This window comes from Lontra canadensis, unplaced genomic scaffold, assembly GCF_010015895.1.
Source record: "Lontra canadensis isolate GAN:19392208 unplaced genomic scaffold, GSC_riverotter_1.0 scaffold50, whole genome shotgun sequence".
Taxonomy (NCBI): Eukaryota; Metazoa; Chordata; class Mammalia; order Carnivora; family Mustelidae; genus Lontra; species Lontra canadensis.
In genome coordinates this window covers 2,874,008-2,891,941 of record NW_022631044.1, presented here as the reverse complement: position 1 = coordinate 2,891,941, position 17,934 = coordinate 2,874,008, and the positions used below count along the sequence as shown (strand labels likewise).

Below are 17,934 nucleotides of genomic sequence, written 5' to 3'. Positions count from 1 at the left end.
AATCAAGGTTAAATTTTTAAGAAAACTACTAAGTGAAATATTCAAAATGATTTCTAGGGAAAAAGTTTTTTTTTTAAAAAGCACCCATACCGAACAAATGAATATCCTTTATCTGGAAAGACTCGAATTTCCATTATTTGTCCAAATGGTGAAAAAGTCTGACGCATTAGTTGTTCTGTTAGACAAAAACAAAAACAAAAACAAACCATACCAAGTTATATAAAATCCTACAGACATTAAGCTTTTCATTTAAAAAATTAACCTCAAAATGCCACACAGGTAAGACTCCATACCTGTCAGCCCAGAAGTGACACCTCCACAGTATACAGTACAGTTGCTCGGACTAGACTGATTTACAACCTCATCATATGATAGCTGTTTGGTGTTTGCTGGGGAGGGAAAAGTTTAATATTTTAAATTCATTAAATAATGAATTTATCAGAAAGAGAAAAACAGCCATCAACTACACTACTGTAATGGTAATTTTTACCTTAACCAAAATGCTTACACAATACATAATACATTTGAGGATTAAATCTTCCCCAAGAATGTCTAAAAAATTACTCAATATTCTCTATTTAATAGGAGACTTGACACTAGAAACAATATCACTTATTATTTAAAATTACAAAAATGAAAACTAAGTACATTTTCAACAGTAGTCTTGATTTGCTTCTCATCTATTTCTGCAATAAGTCTCCGGGAACAGCTCTAACATTTAAAATCTAGTGTATTTTTCTCCAAAATTCCACATTTCCTTTTCTTCTCCAATACACCTACACTCATATGTACTCTTTGGAGCTGGAGGCTTTCGGGTTGCCCAGTTAGTTCTGATTTGTCTTCCACCAAGCCATTGGCCACCCATCTGTTGAATGGCGTTTTCGGCATCCTGTTCCGCACAACATTAGAAATGACAAAGAAGCTACCATTAGTTGATGTTGAAAGACTATTCGCAGTAGAGAAAATTCAGCTGCTTTTCACAAATGTCTACTAAATGAAAATGCTTTATAAAATATGCAATATACAATGTGTTTCCTAAAGTGCAATGGTGTTTTTAAATTATCTTTATTTGGATATCAGACTTCAGGAATGTTAACTACCTGAAAAAGTTAAGAGCCCCAGAGCCCTTATGAGATAACTGTTATAAAGTTCATGTAATAATCAGACTATTATGGATGAAAGCCTCACTTTACACAACCCAACAAACTTGGTAATAGTATTTGGTTTCTCATTCATCCAACAAATAAACACCGAACAGCTGTAATGTTCTACCAGCAGATTAAGTGTTAGGGATTCACTGGTTAATGAGACAGACATGGTCTCTGCTGCCACAGAACTGACATTCTTTTGGGGCCACAAACTTATTACAAATTGTAGTAAATGCCAGGACAGAAGCAAAAGGATTAGGGTGCCTAGGTGGCTCAGCTGGTTGTCTGCCTTCAGCTCAGGTTACGATCCCAGGGTCCTAGATGGAGCCCTGTGTCAGGCTCCCTGCGAGCCTGCTTCTCTCTCTCTGCCTGCCAATCTCTCTAATTTATTTAAAAAACAAAAAACAAAAAACAAACAAAAAAAAAAACCTTTTAAAATTAAACACAAAAGGATGACCTAGAGAATATGGGCTTTGGGATCTATTTCAGACAGCATGATTAAAGAAGGTCTCTCTAAAATCTATCATTTACGTTGAAACTGAGAAGAACAGCAGGTAGCCAAGTAGAAACTCCAGGGAAGAAAGCCCTGGTGAAAAGAAAAGCACTGCAAAGTGTGTTCTCGCAGGAAAGTTTGGTACATATCTGAAAAAAGCATATTGGGGCACCTGGGTGGCTCAGTCGGTTAAGGGTCTGCCTTCAGCTCAGGTAGAGAACCTGGAGTCCCAGGATCAAGCCCTGTGTTGGATTCCCTGCTCCATGGGAGCCTGCTTCTCCCTCTGCCCCTCATCCTGCTCTTGCACGTGCTCTCTCTCAAATAAATACATAAAATCTTAAACAAGAAAAAAAAAAAAAAAAGGCATGTTAAAGACAACTAGTTTCAGTGGAATCTAGTGAGCTAAAAAGGGTGCCAGAGGAAAAAACTAAAGATTTTAAGTAAGAAATTGTCATGATCTGATTTATGATTTAACAAGGCCATTCTTAGCACTAGGAAGAGAACAGTTTAGGGAGATGGGCAGTAAGAGGAAAAAGACATTCTGAGACTAAAGTAATACACAAAGCAGTGGATATAACCTACTGGAAGATTCAAGAGAATTCTGATTTTAAGTAAAAGGGGAGGAAATCAAAGATAATTCCTACATTCCTTCTGGGGCAGTAGGGAGGACAGTGTTAGTTAGCATTTAATGAAATGTGAAACCTAGGAGGGAAGAGGAAAACAGGTATGAGGAAGAAACAAAGTACTCCATTTAAGACACATTAAATTTGAGACATCCGTAAGACATCTAAAGGAAAGCCACTCGTTAATTAGTATGGAGCACAAAGAAGTAAAATGAATTGGACATATGGAATTCAGAGTCATGAAGAAAGACTAGGGAGAAAAGAGGGCATCCTGGGACCGACCCTTGTAAAAAAGCAAAATCTGAAAACTAGGTAAAGGAAAAATTCCTAGTGAAGGTGCCGAAGAAGTTCCCAGTGATGAAGGAAGAAATCCACAAAAGTGTACTGTTCCAGAGCCAAAGAAGTAGAAATCTAGTGGTAAACCTGAAAAGAGTAGTGCTGGTGGGCGCCTGGGTGGCTCAGTGGGTTAAGCCTCTGCCTTCGGCTCAGGTCAGTATCTCAGGGTCCTGGGATGGAGCCCTGCATCAGGCTCTCTGCTTGGCAGGGAGCCTGCTTCCCCCTCTTTCTCTCTGCCTGCCTCTCTGCCTACTTGTGATCTCTGTCAAATAAATAAAATCTTAAAAAAAAAAAAAAAAAGAGTAGTGTTGGTAAAGAGTGAGAACAAAAGCCAGCTTACAGTGAACTGAAAAGTAAATGAGGTACAATTCTGATTTCTAAGTATGTGGGCTTGACCTAGAAAGAACGAACAGGCAAATTCAAGGCTAAAGGCCAGTCTTAAGACACATAAAAAGGAAATGCAAATTCTTACAAAGAAACCAACATTGTCTACCATACTTACCAGTTCAAATTCCAGGACATATTTATTGTTGTGGGTTGAACTGTGTCCCTTAAATTGAAATAAAGTCCTAACTACCACCTGCCCCCAACTGTGAACGTGATCCAAATTGGAAATAGGATCTTTATAGATGTATTAGTTAAGATCACTCTAGGGATGCCTGGGTGGCACAGTCAGTTGAGCATTCAACTTGGTTTTGGGTCAGGTTGTGATCACATGGGATGTGGAATCAAGCCCTGAAACTGGGCTCCATGCTCAGCAGGGAGTCTGCTTCAGGATTTTCTCTCTGCCCCTACCCTCACTCATGAATGCTCTAAAACAAGTAAAATCTTGGGGCACCTAGGTGGCTCAGTTGGTTAAGTGTCTACCTTTGGCTTAAGTCATGGTCCCAGAGTCCTGAGATAGAGCCCCAACAATGGGATCCCTGCTCAGAGGGGAGTCTGCTTCTCCATCTCCCTCAGCCCCTCCCTACTCCACTCATGCTCTCATCTCTCAAATAAATAAATAAAATCTTTACTGTGATTTCACTCATATGCGGAATCTTTTTTTTTGTATTAACATATAATGCATTATTTGTTTCAGGACTACAGTCTGTGATTCATCAGTCTTACACAAGTCCTAGCACTCACCATAGCACATACCCTCCCAGGGTCCATCACCCAGCCACCCCATCCCTCCCACTACCCCTCCATGCAAGCAATAAATAACATCTTTAAATAAGGGGCGCCTGGGTAGCTCAGTGGGTTAAGCCTCTGCCTTTGGCTCAGGTCATGATCCCAGGGTGCTGGGATCAAGCCCCACATCGGGCTCTCTGCTCACCAGGAAGTCTGCTTCCCCCCTCTCTCTGCCTGGCCCTCTGCCTACTTGTGATCTCTGTCAGATAAATACATAAAATCTTTTTTAAAGAAAAAGGTGAGATCATCCTGGATTAGGGAAATCCAGTATGAATGATGACCTTGTAAGAAGAGAAGACAATGTGGACACACAGCAAGAAGGCCATGTGAAAACAAAGGCAGAGACCAGAATGATGTAGCTACAAGCCAAGGATAGCAAGGATACCAATGATTGTTGACAACGGTCAGAAAGTACAAAGGGAGAGTTCTCCAGAGCCTTGAGAGGAAGCACGGCCATGATGACAACCTTGATTTTGGACTTCTACCTCTAGAACTTTTAGAGAACAAATTTCTCTTGTTTTAAGTCATTCAGCTTATGGTACTATGATATAGCAGCCCCAGGAAACTAATACAACTATTTATAAAAGAGGGGAAAAATTCTGTATGGGGTGTGTGTGTGTGTTTATGTGTGTATGGTTGCGAATAAGAGACGAAGAAGCGGAAGCACATGGACAAACATTTTGAGAAGTTTGATTCTGAATTATGGCAGAGAAATGGGGAGATACGTAGGAAAGGGGTTGATACGGGGTCAAGTCTGTGTGTGTTTTTTGTTGTTGTTGTTGTTGTTTTTTAAAGAGAGGCTCCATGCCCAACATGGGGCTTGAGCTCACAACCCTGAGATCAAGAGTCACATCTTCTACCAATCAGCCAGGTACCCCAAGCATGGTTTGATTAATACATACTAGAAACATGTTTTTTCTTTTCTTTTCTTTTTAAAGATTTTATTTATTTATTTATTTGACAGAGATCACAAGTAGGCAGAGAGGCAGGCGAGTGGGGGGTGGGGGGGAGCAGGCTCCCTGCTAAGCAGAGAGACTGATGCAGGGCACGATCCCAGGACCCTGGGATCATGACCTGAACTGAAGGCAGGGCTTTAATCCACTGAGCCACCCAGGTGTCCTGAAACATGTTTTCTCGTTCGCAGGAATGATCCAGTGGAGAGGGAAAACCGATGACACAGGGCAAGAGAACACCAAAAAATATATTAGTCAATTCTATTTATAGAAAGAAAATTTTCAAAACAGAAAAATCTACAGTAGTAGTAGTAGATTAGTAATAGTAGATAAAGTAGTAGATTGATAGTTGCTCAGGGCAGGGGTGCCATCTTAAACAGGCTTCATGCCCAGTGTGGAGCCACACAGGGCTTGACCTCATGACCCTGAGATCATGACTTGAGCCAAAATCAAGAGTTGGACACAACTGGCTGAGCCTGTTTAAGATTCTCTCTCTCTGGGGTGCCTGGGTGGCTCAGGTAATGATCTCAGGGTTCTGGGACCGAGCCCCACTTTGGGCTCTCTGCTTGGCGGGGAGCCTGCTTCCCCCACTCTCTGCCTACTTGTGATCTCTCTGTCAAATAAATGGATAAAAATCTTAAAAAAAAAGTTGCTCAGGGTTGAAGAAGAGGGTAGAAAGAAAAGGACAGTGACTGCCAAAGAGTATGTATCTTTTTGGGGTGATAAAAATATTATAAAATTGTGATAGCTGTAAACATTCTAATTTATAAATTCAACTCCGTAAGAGTTGAAATTTTTTTTTTTAAGATTTTATTTATTTGACAGACAGAGATCACAAGTAGGCAGAGAGGCAGGCAGAGAGAGGAGGAAGCAGGCCTCTGCTGAGCAGAGAGCCTGATGTGGGGCTCGATCCCAGGACCCTGAGATCATGACCTGAGCCCAAGGCAGAAGTTTTAACCCACTGAGCCACCAAGGCGCCCGTTATAAACATTCTAAAAACAACTTAATTGTACACATAAACAAGTAGATTTTTTTTTTAATAAAAGATTTTATTTATTTATTTGAGAGAGAATGAGTGAGAGAGAGCAGGAGAGAGGAGAAGGTCGGAGGGAGAAGCAGACTCCCCAAGGAGCCGGGAGCCCGATGTGGGACTCGATCCTGGAAGTCCGGGATCATGACCTGAGCCGAAGGCAGTCGCTCAACTCACTGAGCCACCTAGGCGCCCAAACAAGTAGATTTTATGGTATGTGAATTATATCTCAATAAACGTATAGTAGGGAAAAAAAAAAGAATAAGAATAAGCATTAGGAACAAGGTCCTTGAAAAGGCAAGAAAAATTAAGATCCCAGTTTTAAGTACTCTGGCCTCCATAGGAAGGACACTTCTACTGTAACAGAAGAGGAAGGTGGATGATTTCTATGTAGGTTTGGTGGTTCAAAGCTGAGGGAATTCCTGTATAGCTTCTGTTTTCTCACTAAAGCATTAATCTTATCATCTTTGGGGTGATGCTGGAGAAAAGAGGAATACTGAGGAGATAGGAGGGGGCATGAAACAGTTGTAACAAAGAATGGGAACTCAAATTTACACTAAAGAAACAGGTTTGCGAAGATAGTACCATGCACTCATTTACCATGTGTAACCATTAAATTAGAAACGAAACCAACTGACTCAGTTTTTCTTTAGCAGAATTTTGTTACTTCAGAGTAAGCAGAAAAGCTATGTTCCACCAGTACTGGAATTTGCCCACAGCATGCTTGACATGGCAAGAGACGCAAGAGAGTTGAGAGTAGCCACAAGTAGGGCTGGGGCACTTCACCACACCAGAATGCTGCCAATCACATAAAACAAATTCTATAGATGCTGAAATGTGAACTGAGGACGTTAAAGTACTTTCTCAAAGTTACCCTACCACAGGATGGCTATTAGGATTCAAATCCATCTCTGGCTGACTCCAGAGGCCATACACAGACATGCTTTGCCAACTCTATGCATTAGTGATTTCTATATAGCAGGAACCTATATGCCATAATCTCAAATGGAAAAAATTAGTTCCTAGTCCACAGAAGCCTATTTCCCCAACATATCACAAATTATTAAAATCCTATATATCAATCCTTCAAGGAGCTCACACTAACTTCGGCTATCAACCCATTCCATGAAGTATTTTTCTACTTTTCCTAAATATTATGCTATGATTAACAGTAAAGCTTTTGAAACCAGTAATATTGTCGGTTTTTATTTTCTCATTTCACAGGAAATAAAACCCTTGTAATTGGTAGATGGGATATGTACATGGCAGAGCTTTATCTTTTCACCTCTCAAAATCCTTAACCACTTCCAAGTTTTCTTCTAATATTCTAACACATGGGATTTTTTTCATTCACTTCCTGAAAGGATGAAAACTATACTGCATGACACTTTTTTTTTTTTTTAACAGATTTTATTTATGTATTTGAGAGGAGAGAGAAAGAGAGCAAGAGCAGGGGGAGGGAGAAGCAGACTCCCCACTGAGCAGGGAGCCAGATTTGACTTGATCCCAGGACCTGGAGATCATGACCTGAGTCAAACACAGATGCTTAACCATCTAAGCCACCCAGGTGCCCCTGTACAACACATTTATTTTTTTTTTTAATTTTTTAAAAAAGATTTTACTTATTTATTTGAGGGAGAGAGAGAGAGAGCATGAGAGAGGAGAAGGTCAGAGGGATAAGCAGACTCCCCGCAGAGCTGGGAGCCGGATATGGGACTTGATCCTGGGGCTCTGGGGATCATGACCTGAGCCAAAGGCAGTCACTTAACTGAGCCACCCAGGCAACCCCACCCCTAAGGTATTCTTACACAGAAAGTCCAGCCGTGTTTTTGTTATGTATCTTTGGCAAATGTCAGTCCTAACAGAAGCAACACGATAAAATCTAAGGTTAATGAAACCTTAGTGTATACTCCAGTGCATATATATTCGTCCATCATTTACCCCTGTATTTTTGAAGTCTGATATCTCTGGCATTTAACTGTTTTGAACCTTGAGTTATCACACTAAAAGAGGTAAATCATTTATTTGTATTTATAGTACATTTACAAGGTTCAGACTTCAAGCAGTACAATACTGTGATAAGCTTCCCACTATGACCCCCATTTGCCTCTCACTTCCAACCCCCAAAGAAGAAAACTGTACAGCAAGTTTTTTGTTTATACCTGTGAGGAGAATATATATACCTAAAAAATACACACTCCCCTTTTTTGCACAAATGAGCCTTTCACTTAATTTACCACAGAAGTATTTCTATAATCAGTATGTACAGAGATTCCTTTTATTGTTCTATAAGTACTGGCTATGGTAAGATTTCCATGGTGTACATATATATTTTTTAAAACAGCAGGACATGATTACATTGTATGGAGGGCATGCCAAAGATTTTACCCAGCTGATACACAGGGGATGAGGCTTTTCCTTCTGTGTATATCCTACTCTCACCTCTCATTTGACAAACTGAACTATCCTTCCTTTTCTCCACAAAACCCAGAAATTTCAGGTCCATGCAAATGTGTTTAAGAAATGATTGTTTTTTGTGTGTGTATGTGTGTGTTGTTGTTTTTTTTTTTTTTTTTGTCAGAGAGAAAGCACAGGTAGGCAGAGTGGCAGGCAGAGGGAGAAGCAGGCTCCCTGCGGAGCAAGGAGCCCGATGTGGGACTGGATCCCAGGACGCTGGGATCATGACCTGAGCCGCAGGCAGAGGCTTAACGACTGAGCCACCCAGGCATTCCTAAGAAATGATTGTTAAATGAAAGAATAGAGAAGACATTTTCAAATACATTAGTATATAATTTCTAAGAAGTCCCCACCCATTGGAGCATTTTACTCTTGTTTTTTTTTTTTTTTTAAGTTTTTTTGTTTATTTTTTTAGTAATCTCTGTACCCTATATGGGGCTCAAACTCATGACCCTGAGGTCAAAAGTCTCATGTTCTACTGATTGAGCCAGCTAAGCATCCTATCAGTTACTTTCTTTTGCAGGTAAAATATATATATATTTGCAGGTAATATGATTTTATATTTTAAAAATTCACAAGAACCAATGGAAAATTACTATGAATAAGAGAATTTAGTAAAATAGCATATTAATAATCAATAGCTATATTCATATATATGAAGCAAATAGAAAACATTTTAAATCACCATGAGAATATAAACAGAGAGATCATGAATTAAATAAATAAATGAGATTTTCAATATCTACCTTTGGCTGATAATTTAAACATCCTGACTTTCTATATTCTGTAAACATTTTATCAGTACTTTGCATGTATCAGGTGCTAAATAAATGCTGAAGAAATGACCGAATGGGGGGAAAAAAAAAGATATCCTCTTGCGAAGGTGTTAATTATCAGTGAAATGAGCAAGTGGCAGATCAAAGATAATTATTAAAACAAAATGTGTATCGGGGTGCCTGGGTGGCTCAGTGGATTAAGCTGCTGCCTTCAGCTCAGGTCATGATCCCAGAGTCCTGGGATCAAGCCCCACATCGGGCTCTCTGCTCTGTGAGGAGCCTGCTTCCTCCTCTCTCTCTGCCTGCCTCTCGCCAACTTGTGATCTCTGTCTGTCAAATAAATAAATAAAATAAATCTTTAAAAAAAAAAATGTGTATCTTTAGCCTTTGGTATTAAAGCACCACACATGCACTTTTTAACTGAGCTCACCCATTTGTTGAAAAAGGAGACAAAGCCATATCCTTTAGACTTTCCTGTTGCCATGTCTTTTACCACTCGGGCATCTCTGAAATCAGAAATAATCAGAAGTTTAGGTTTGCAAACTCTCCTCTGGATATCAAGTGAGACTGTCATACACAACTCATTTTATGTTTCATCTTCATTAAAATGAACCTTTAATGCACATTCACCTTTTATTCTATAAAATTTATCATGTATTAGCAAATGATGCTTAATAAACATGCAAATCAATAACTTCTTAAATATATATGTATATATTGTAAAAAACTGCCTCCCATTTCAAAAAGTTTTTAAACTTTTAAGTATTAAGCATGGTAAAAATAGCTATTCATATAAAATTACTGAACCATTTAGGGTTCACAGGCACATTAGAGGAATGGCTTTCTTTAACCATGCAACTGATAATTTTCCATTTGATACCATATACTACCTAATCATTAAAAAAATTAAAATAGAAAACTGGAAACTAAAAGAATAAAAAGCTGTATATTTCCTAAATTAATTAAATTATTTTGTTTTCTCAGATCAATTGACACCCCCCTTTTGGACTATGGGTAAATTTTGAGAACTTGATGTTTTCAGAAATGCTAATAAATCATTGAAGAAAAACACTAGACACACACGTTAGTTTTAAACTATATAAGAAAAGATTTTATACTGAATTTTAAAATAGCAATCATATAAGATTGATTGGAAACTACAAGATATAAAAGCAAAATTTTAAAAAGTCAGAAAGTAAAAAAGCACGCCAACATTTATCCACTGTGAACCGTAGCTTGTAGTTAGCCAGGGCAATTCTGTCCATTCTTCAGAGATACTCTGCAAAATAACCAGAGCCCTATTATTTGAGATTGAGTTAAAAAACCCAGCCATGATAGCTAAAACTCCATACCTCAAAAAATTGGGACTCAAATTGTGCTTCACAGGCAATCTGCTTTTAAGTTAGCCAGGTATGTCACAATGCTTGTTCTCTCAGGACACATGAACAAAACAGGCACTTTCACAACAAAAACCCAAGTCAGAAAGCCATGCAATATAATTTTATATTAAAGTATACATAAGCATATTTTGATCAATTTAGGAGTGATTTATTAAGTGTTTAGGGTCAAAATGACAAAGAGGTGCTGGTGAAAAGGGAAAACTAATGCAAGTCACATCTCAATATGAAAAAATACTTAATAAATTATCGGTATGGTACACATGCATTTAATTTGGTAGTTGATTCACTTTTATACCAAATTTGTTAGACTACCCTAAGCTCAAGGAATAGAGTATAAACTGTATAAATTAGTGTAGAAAAGTACCGTATCTTTTATACTACATATTTTAACAGGCTACCACTTACTGAACACCATCTATAAACTGAGTACTATTGCAGGATCTCTACAGAGAATATCTGGCTATCATGAGAACCGTTCAATATGTATTTACCAATTTATTTCCTTTAACAAAAAAATCGGGAAATGATGCTACCAACTAAAAATGGTTCTTTTAAATTTAGAAACAATAACTCCTTGGGTAGCCTAAAACTCAGACATTATATATTACCTCCACTGAAAATTATAATCCATAAATTGTAAATTATAAAGACCTCACCAAAAAATATATATATATACATCAATAATCATGGTTGATCATAAAAAAATCTAGACTATAATTATGATACCAACATATTTAACAAAAAGAAATTACTGATCCATGATTAAAAAGTCATTATTAAAATTAGAATGTCATGTAACTTGAACTTACTGATTGTTAAACAATCTTTACCTAATCCCAAACTAAAATCCCCATGTTTTCAGAAAAGCTACTTCAATCAAAATCAAAGCATTTAATAAGATAGCTATTGAATCTGTTAAAATGTTAGAAAATTTTTTTCTTCTTAAAGTTAAGTTTCAGGATATGTTAGCCTTGAAATATATTTAAGTCTTACTTATTTCTGAAAGGATTCTCTAAGGAGGAAGCAGCAAAGATCTAGATCAGGGTTCTTTAATCCTTCTTTAATCCTTTTATGGTCCTGTGACTACTCTGAAAATAGGATAAAACTTAAAAAGATACTCCACACCAAAAAGAAAACAAACACAAAATTTTATACACTTACAGAGCTTTTGAGCTGCCAAAGGTTAACACCTTCCAGTCTAGGTATTTGAAAGCAAGCTAACCATCATCAACACCCTACTGACAGATTAAAAGGAACAATCAAGAAACTAGAACTTTACTTACTTTCCTAATTGGTTCTCACAGACAAAAGAAAAATGTTGCCTAACAGAAGAGTCCATTTATAAACCCTAATCTGCCTGCCTTTAAAGTTGGCCTCTACCTGTGGCCATTCTTTGGTCACTGCTCATTTTCATCCTCCTACCAATGAACTACAACTCTTCAAATGAACACTCCCCAGATTTACTACCAATACTATTAGCATTTACTTTCCAGTCTCCTCACCTTCTCATCTCTGTTGTTGTTCTGTTCCTCAAACCAAACCAAAGCTAACGTTTCCTTTTTACTACTCTTCTAGCTGGAACAACAATAAAAAAGCAACCAGAAACCCCAGGATTCTGTTTTCTAAATTCAGCAAGTACTTCTAATACTATAATCAACTTACTCTTACTCCACTATGGCATGCTTTTCAAAATATTAAGATTCTTTTATGATGAACAATACCTTGAGCGAGCTACTTACAAAGGGCCTAAACTATACGATTATTAAGAAATGCAACCAAGACAGTGCTCCACAAAATACTAAAAGGCATTATTTTTAAAAGTAACAACGACAAAAGGGCAGATACCTAGGGATTAATATTTAACAACTGCTTTTTAGGTTGAATTGTTAAGGTTTCTTTTTGTTAAAATATATTAATACAAAATGCATGGTATCATAAAAGTACCCCAAGAGTCTAAATTCCTCAGTCAGAGCACAAGATTACTAAAGATTATGACCAAGCTAAGCAAGACACTTACATAAGAAACATTATGTACCATAGCAAATTTGTCTCTTAAGAGCTAATGCTAACTGAAGAAGGATTTTAAAATACTTGGAAGACCAAAGATTTATCAATGGGGAAACAATCTTTGGCTGTTAATGGCTTAAATGGTCTCTAAACAACATAACGAATTATGTGGAAGGGTTAAAATTCCTAACAGATTTTCAAATTCTATATAAGCCTGTTTCTAATTAAAATCCATTTAAATTTATCTTCTGTTACTTACGATATTCTTCCAAATGGTGCAAAAGCTGCTTTTATATCTTCAGTTGTAATTTCTGGACTGAGATCACCAACAAAGACATGGAAATGATCTTATAAGGGGAAGGAGGGGGAAGTGAAAAGAAAAAGAAAATTTTAGAATTTAAAATATACTAAAATCTATTCAATAAAATAATCTTAATTTATGGATTAAGTATAACACTAGCCTATATCTATACAGATCCTATAAATTTTATAATGAATGAAGGTGATAATATAGGAAAGATTCTCTTAAAGACTGCTATCTCTAACTGGAAACTGACAGTTATATTTCCACTTACAGCCAATTATTACACTGGTCTAAGAAAATAAAATAATATATAACAAGCTTTGCAAAAAAAAATTAATGACTTAATTACCATTCTAATAGTGATTACATTTATCCAGTTTACCACTACATTAAGGTTTTAAAATTAAAATAAAATAGTGGTACTGTGAGTTATGTAGACTAGATTTGCCTCAGTTAAGACAATTTGCTGAAGCTAGCTACATAATATACTTGGTTTAACCATATTTTGTGAAGAACAATCAAAGAAATACCTTGCAATGCAACAGTTTGATGTTAAAGTATTTGACAGTTTTCTCAAAAGCCAACAGTTTTGGTTGCCCAGACATTACACCATTCAGTTTATGTGAATCCATGTGCAAGTGAACTAAGACTGAAGGCAACAGAATGAAAACAGTAATCCCTTCACTTTATATCAGAGCCATCAAAAAAGCATTGGAGAGAAATAACGATTCCATATGTGAAGTTTGTTTTTTTTTTTTAAAGACAACATTCAAAAAAGAAACACTTTAAAAATACAAAATAGTTGGATCAACACTTTAAAAGGAACACATACATCAACTTTGACAAAGTATATTTGGAAAGAAAAATGACCCCCATCTGGCAGGCTTTAAGCAACATATTGGGTTGCCATTTGGGAAATGCTGTTTTGGGAGCAACTCAAGCAATCGGCAGATCTGGTACGCAGCACAGATCGTGACCTCAAGAAAGCAGGGTATCTTGCCCTTTAGTTGGTGAAAGGTGAAAGTATTTCTAAGGCATCAGCTGCTACCAAGGGGGTCAGAGAGCTTGAAATAGTACCAAAGTAGTGGACGAGCCACATTTGGTCAACGTTGGGAAGAAGGGGGAAAAATACTGCCAGAGAGACAAACAGAAATACGACCCCCTCCCTCCCACCACCCCCCAATATCAAACAAAAAAACTTCAAGTGGTTAGTGAATACCCTTTCAAGAGATTTCATTTTATGTTTAAGAAGATACAATTACCTTGTGAACGCTGTGTGCTGACAACGGTACTACCTGATGACAAAGATTAGATTTGTTCTTAAATTTATTAACACAAACACATTCAATCATATCTTAGGATAACGATCAAAACATTACTGCAAACATGTATGATGTTTATATGCTTTACAATAAAACTACTGTGTATAATAAAAACAAATCTTCAAAGAGTATAAAATATACTTACTGCTTGTATCTTTCTTTTGACTGCTGGGGGTTGTTGCCCAATTCACTTTGACTTCCTAAAAAAATGTTTCTACATTTATACTCCATAAAAATAAAGCTCAAAATCATATATTACAAGATTTGCATCTATAAACACACAGGAAGGCATATGCTGGAGATGAAACATTCAAGAGGATAATAGTTCTGGTCAAAGTTTCAATACTTACCTTTAAACCTATACTTCCTCAAATGCTGGCAAATCCTAATCTTACACACTTCTCTGTTAACATTCAAATAACCCTTCTTATCTAAAGTAACAATCATTTCTTTCTTTTTATTCTTCCCCATTAGTACCCAAAGTTCTAGAGATTTTAGCCAAGCTTGAGTAATTCGACAAATATTTTAGTATTTACCATGTGTGAGGAATCTTGAAGAATACCAACATAAACAATGCCCTCTAAAAAGCTTTATTCCATCTTTTAAATATTAAATGTGATCTTCTGCTATGAAGTGATATAATGCCTCTAAAAGGTAATCAAATTGGGGGCATCTGGGTGGCTCAGTTGGTTAAGTGTCAGACTCTTGATTTTGGCTCAGGTCATGATCTTGGGGTTGTGAGAGCATGTTGGGTTCTGCACTGAGCATGGAGGCTGTTTGGGATTCTCCCTCTCCCTTGCCCTCCCAGCCACCCCCGCTTATGTGCACTCTCAATAATGAAAGAAAGAAAGGAATAGTAAAAAAAAAAAAACTATATACAACTTAAAATTTTCAAGTCACCTTCTTTAAATATGACAGCTTACCTTACCCATTATCTTCCGCCCATTCATAGCAGCCAGTGCTGCAGCTGCATGACGATGCTCATAAAACTCCACAAAACAATATGGATCATTTCCAGCTGTCTGTTGAAGAAACACAAAAGCCAAATTTAAGTTGTATACTCCCATTACCTTAAAATTCTGTGAAGTTTTATATATCCCAAATATCAGGCCAAGGAAAATGAAGGGGTCTAGTCCACAAGTTAATCTTTAGATTAGGAAGTATACACTTTAAAAAATTGAATGGTTTTAAAGAACACTGTCTTCTTCAACAAGTTATTCTATATTACTACATATAATTTAATCTTGTATTAATGATTATCCTAATTGTGGATGGATGCATATAGAAACCACACACACATTCCTCATATAACTATTTCTTTATGCTACGGATGTTAGTAGAGTTTGACTAAACTCTTACACTTTCAAGTCTCAGTACTGGCTTTTAATGAGCTTTCCTCTCCCTTCCCTGTTGTTTTGTTTTAAAGGTTTTATTTATTTATTTGACAGAGAGAGATGGCAAGAGACAGAACACAAGCAGAGGGAGTAGGAGAGGGAGAAGCAGGCTTCCTGCTGAGCAAGGAGGACGTGGGACTCAACCCCAGAACCTTGGGATCATGACCTGAACTGAAGGCAGATGCTTACCAACTGAGCCACCCACGGTCCCATCTCCCTTCCCTGATGTTACCTTTTACTGCTATCAATGTACACATATCCTTGCTGCTTCTAACTTGCTAAGTAGCAGAAAATATCAAGCCAACCTTCTTAAACCTATTTCAGGTTCTGAAAACTGAAGAGGTTTTCCAATAAAGTTTTTAGAACAGGTTTCAGAATGTGGACTTTCTGACATCAATTTTTTGCTTATCATCTCTTAAAAATTCTCTTTTCTGGTGTTCCAAGTAATTGAGGTCTGATAAGTGCAGCTTGGATGTTTTATTGTAAATTAAAGAAGGAAAAACACCCCATATTTTATACCTATCTGCAAAATACAAAATGACTTGGACTCCATTTTTTAACTCTTTCCATAAACCTCTAAGCAGAATTCAAAATTTGAAATCAAAATTCAAAATTGAATGACATTAGAATAAAGAAATTACTATTTTATTACAAGGACAACTAATCGTTTAAAAAAGTCACTGGCAATGATTTTTAAGAATGTTAGAGTGAGGAGGAATTTTTATAATTTTTAATACTGAGAGAATCATTTTATTTTAAAAACATTAAAGAGGGGCGCTTGTATGGCTTAGTCGGTTAATCATCCTACTTAGGTCATGATCTCAGGGTCCTGGGATCAAGCTCTGTGGCAGGCTTTGCACCTCTGTGTGGTGGGCTCTCTCCCTCTCCCTCTCTAAATTAATCTTTAAAAATCTTTAAAAAAAAGTAAATAATATAAAAATGTTTTAAAAATTACATAATTCAAACTAACACTACACTTAATGGTAATTCTATTACAAAGGTCAATGTTGTCAAGCATTAGAATGTGGTTACATAAAGTAGCCAAGATTTCAGCACAAATGAAAAAAGAATCTTAATTTTACATGATTTGTACCCAGAAAAAACTGCACCTGTTAGATAAAAAGATCTAAGCATTCATACTACCAGCCTTCATAATCCAGAGAGTATAAAATTCATAACTATGAACATCAGTCCAACAGTCCAACAGTATGAATAGACTGGAATTTAGACTTGTCCTTTTTTTTTTTTTTTTTTGACAGAGAGAGACACAGCAATAGAGGGAACACAAGCAGGGGGAGTGGGAGAGGGAGAAGCAGGCTTCCCGCGGAGCAGGGAGCCCGATGCAGGGCTCAATCCCAGGACCCTGGGATCATGACCTAAGCCGAAGGCAGACGCTTAATAACTGAGCCACCCAGGTGCCCCTAGACTTGTCTTTTTATACACACTATGATTCAGGGTTAACAGCAATTACAGATGAATGATGCAATGTTTTTCTATATGGTAAGGTCTGATGGACAGGAACTGCCACAATGCAAAAAAAGCTTTAATCAGGGCATTTAAGGGTTAAAAACACTTACATCCACACACTTAAACACTTTCACAGTTTATTATTTTTTTTTACCTTATTTCCCAATGTAATTGTAATAACTGAATTCCAGATTAGCCAATCAACTGACTCCACATATGAAACAATCCTGATACCTCAATGTACCTTAAAACAAGAGCCTACATATAGTTCTTATTTGCTCTAAAAATGATTTAGTTCTATTCTCTTCCTCCGTTATTTATTAGTAAAATAAGCTAAACTCAGTGGCTAAGACTGACTTAAATTCACTAAAATTACTAGGAATTTAGAATGTATAAACTACTTAAAAAAAAAAATGAATGACCCTGCAGTTTTTAAGTTTAATTTTTTAGTAATCTCTTCACCCAATGTGGAGTTCAAACTCATGATTCCAAGATCAAGAGTCCCATGCTTTTCCTACTGAGCCAGTCACGCACCCCTATATAAACTAATTTAAGAGTTCCTGGAAGAGAGGCACCTGGCTGGCTCAGTTGGTAAAGCATGTAACTCTTGACCTCAGGGTCATGAGTTCGAACCCCAAGTTGAGTGTAGAACATACTTAAAAAATAAAACTGTTCGGGGCGCCTGGGTGGCTCAGTGGGTTAAAGCCTCTGCCTTCAGCTCGGGTCATGATCCCAGGGTCCTGGGATCCAGCCCAGCATCGGGCTCTCTGCTCACAGCAGGGAGCCCGCTTCCCCCTCTCTCTCTGCCTGCCTCTCTGCCTACTTGTGATCTCTGTCTGTCAAATAAATAAAATCTTAAAAAAACAAAACAAAAAAAAAAACTGTTCTTAAAAAAAAAAAAAAAAAAGAGAGAGTTCCTGGAAGTAATGGAGTTAACTAATCCATTAAAGAGAAGAAAGTTCTTATCCCTGGGGATAAAAATATATGTTTAAAAAAAAAATAAAATTAATTAAAAAAAAAAAAAGAGGAAGAAAGTTGGGACGCCTGGGTG

The 17,934-nt window shown here is 37.1% G+C and overlaps 1 protein-coding gene across 18 annotated transcripts in view; it reads right to left on the bottom strand.

The window, feature by feature from the left end:
- TIA1 (TIA1 cytotoxic granule associated RNA binding protein) overlaps positions 1-17,934 on the bottom strand; it is a 33,588-nt gene that overhangs the window by 5,312 nt on the left and 10,342 nt on the right. For 9 of the 18 annotated variants that reach the window (XM_032873700.1, XM_032873702.1, XM_032873699.1 and 6 more), the window contains 8 exons: positions 14,946-15,044; positions 14,168-14,222; positions 13,963-13,995; positions 12,656-12,743; positions 9,420-9,495; positions 781-889; positions 294-389; positions 91-175 (listed from right to left, as the gene is read on the bottom strand). In XM_032873700.1, the coding sequence (XP_032729591.1) occupies positions 91-175; positions 294-389; positions 781-889; positions 9,420-9,495; positions 12,656-12,743; positions 13,963-13,995; positions 14,168-14,222; positions 14,946-15,044 (641 nt within the window). Of the gene's footprint in view, positions 1-90; positions 176-293; positions 390-648; positions 890-9,419; positions 9,496-10,202; positions 10,269-10,759; positions 11,478-12,655; positions 12,744-13,230; positions 13,350-13,962; positions 13,996-14,167; positions 14,223-14,945; positions 15,045-17,934 lie in introns of those variants that run through there. The other 9 variants (XM_032873705.1, XM_032873709.1, XM_032873712.1 and 6 more) reach the window with 4 other exon arrangements.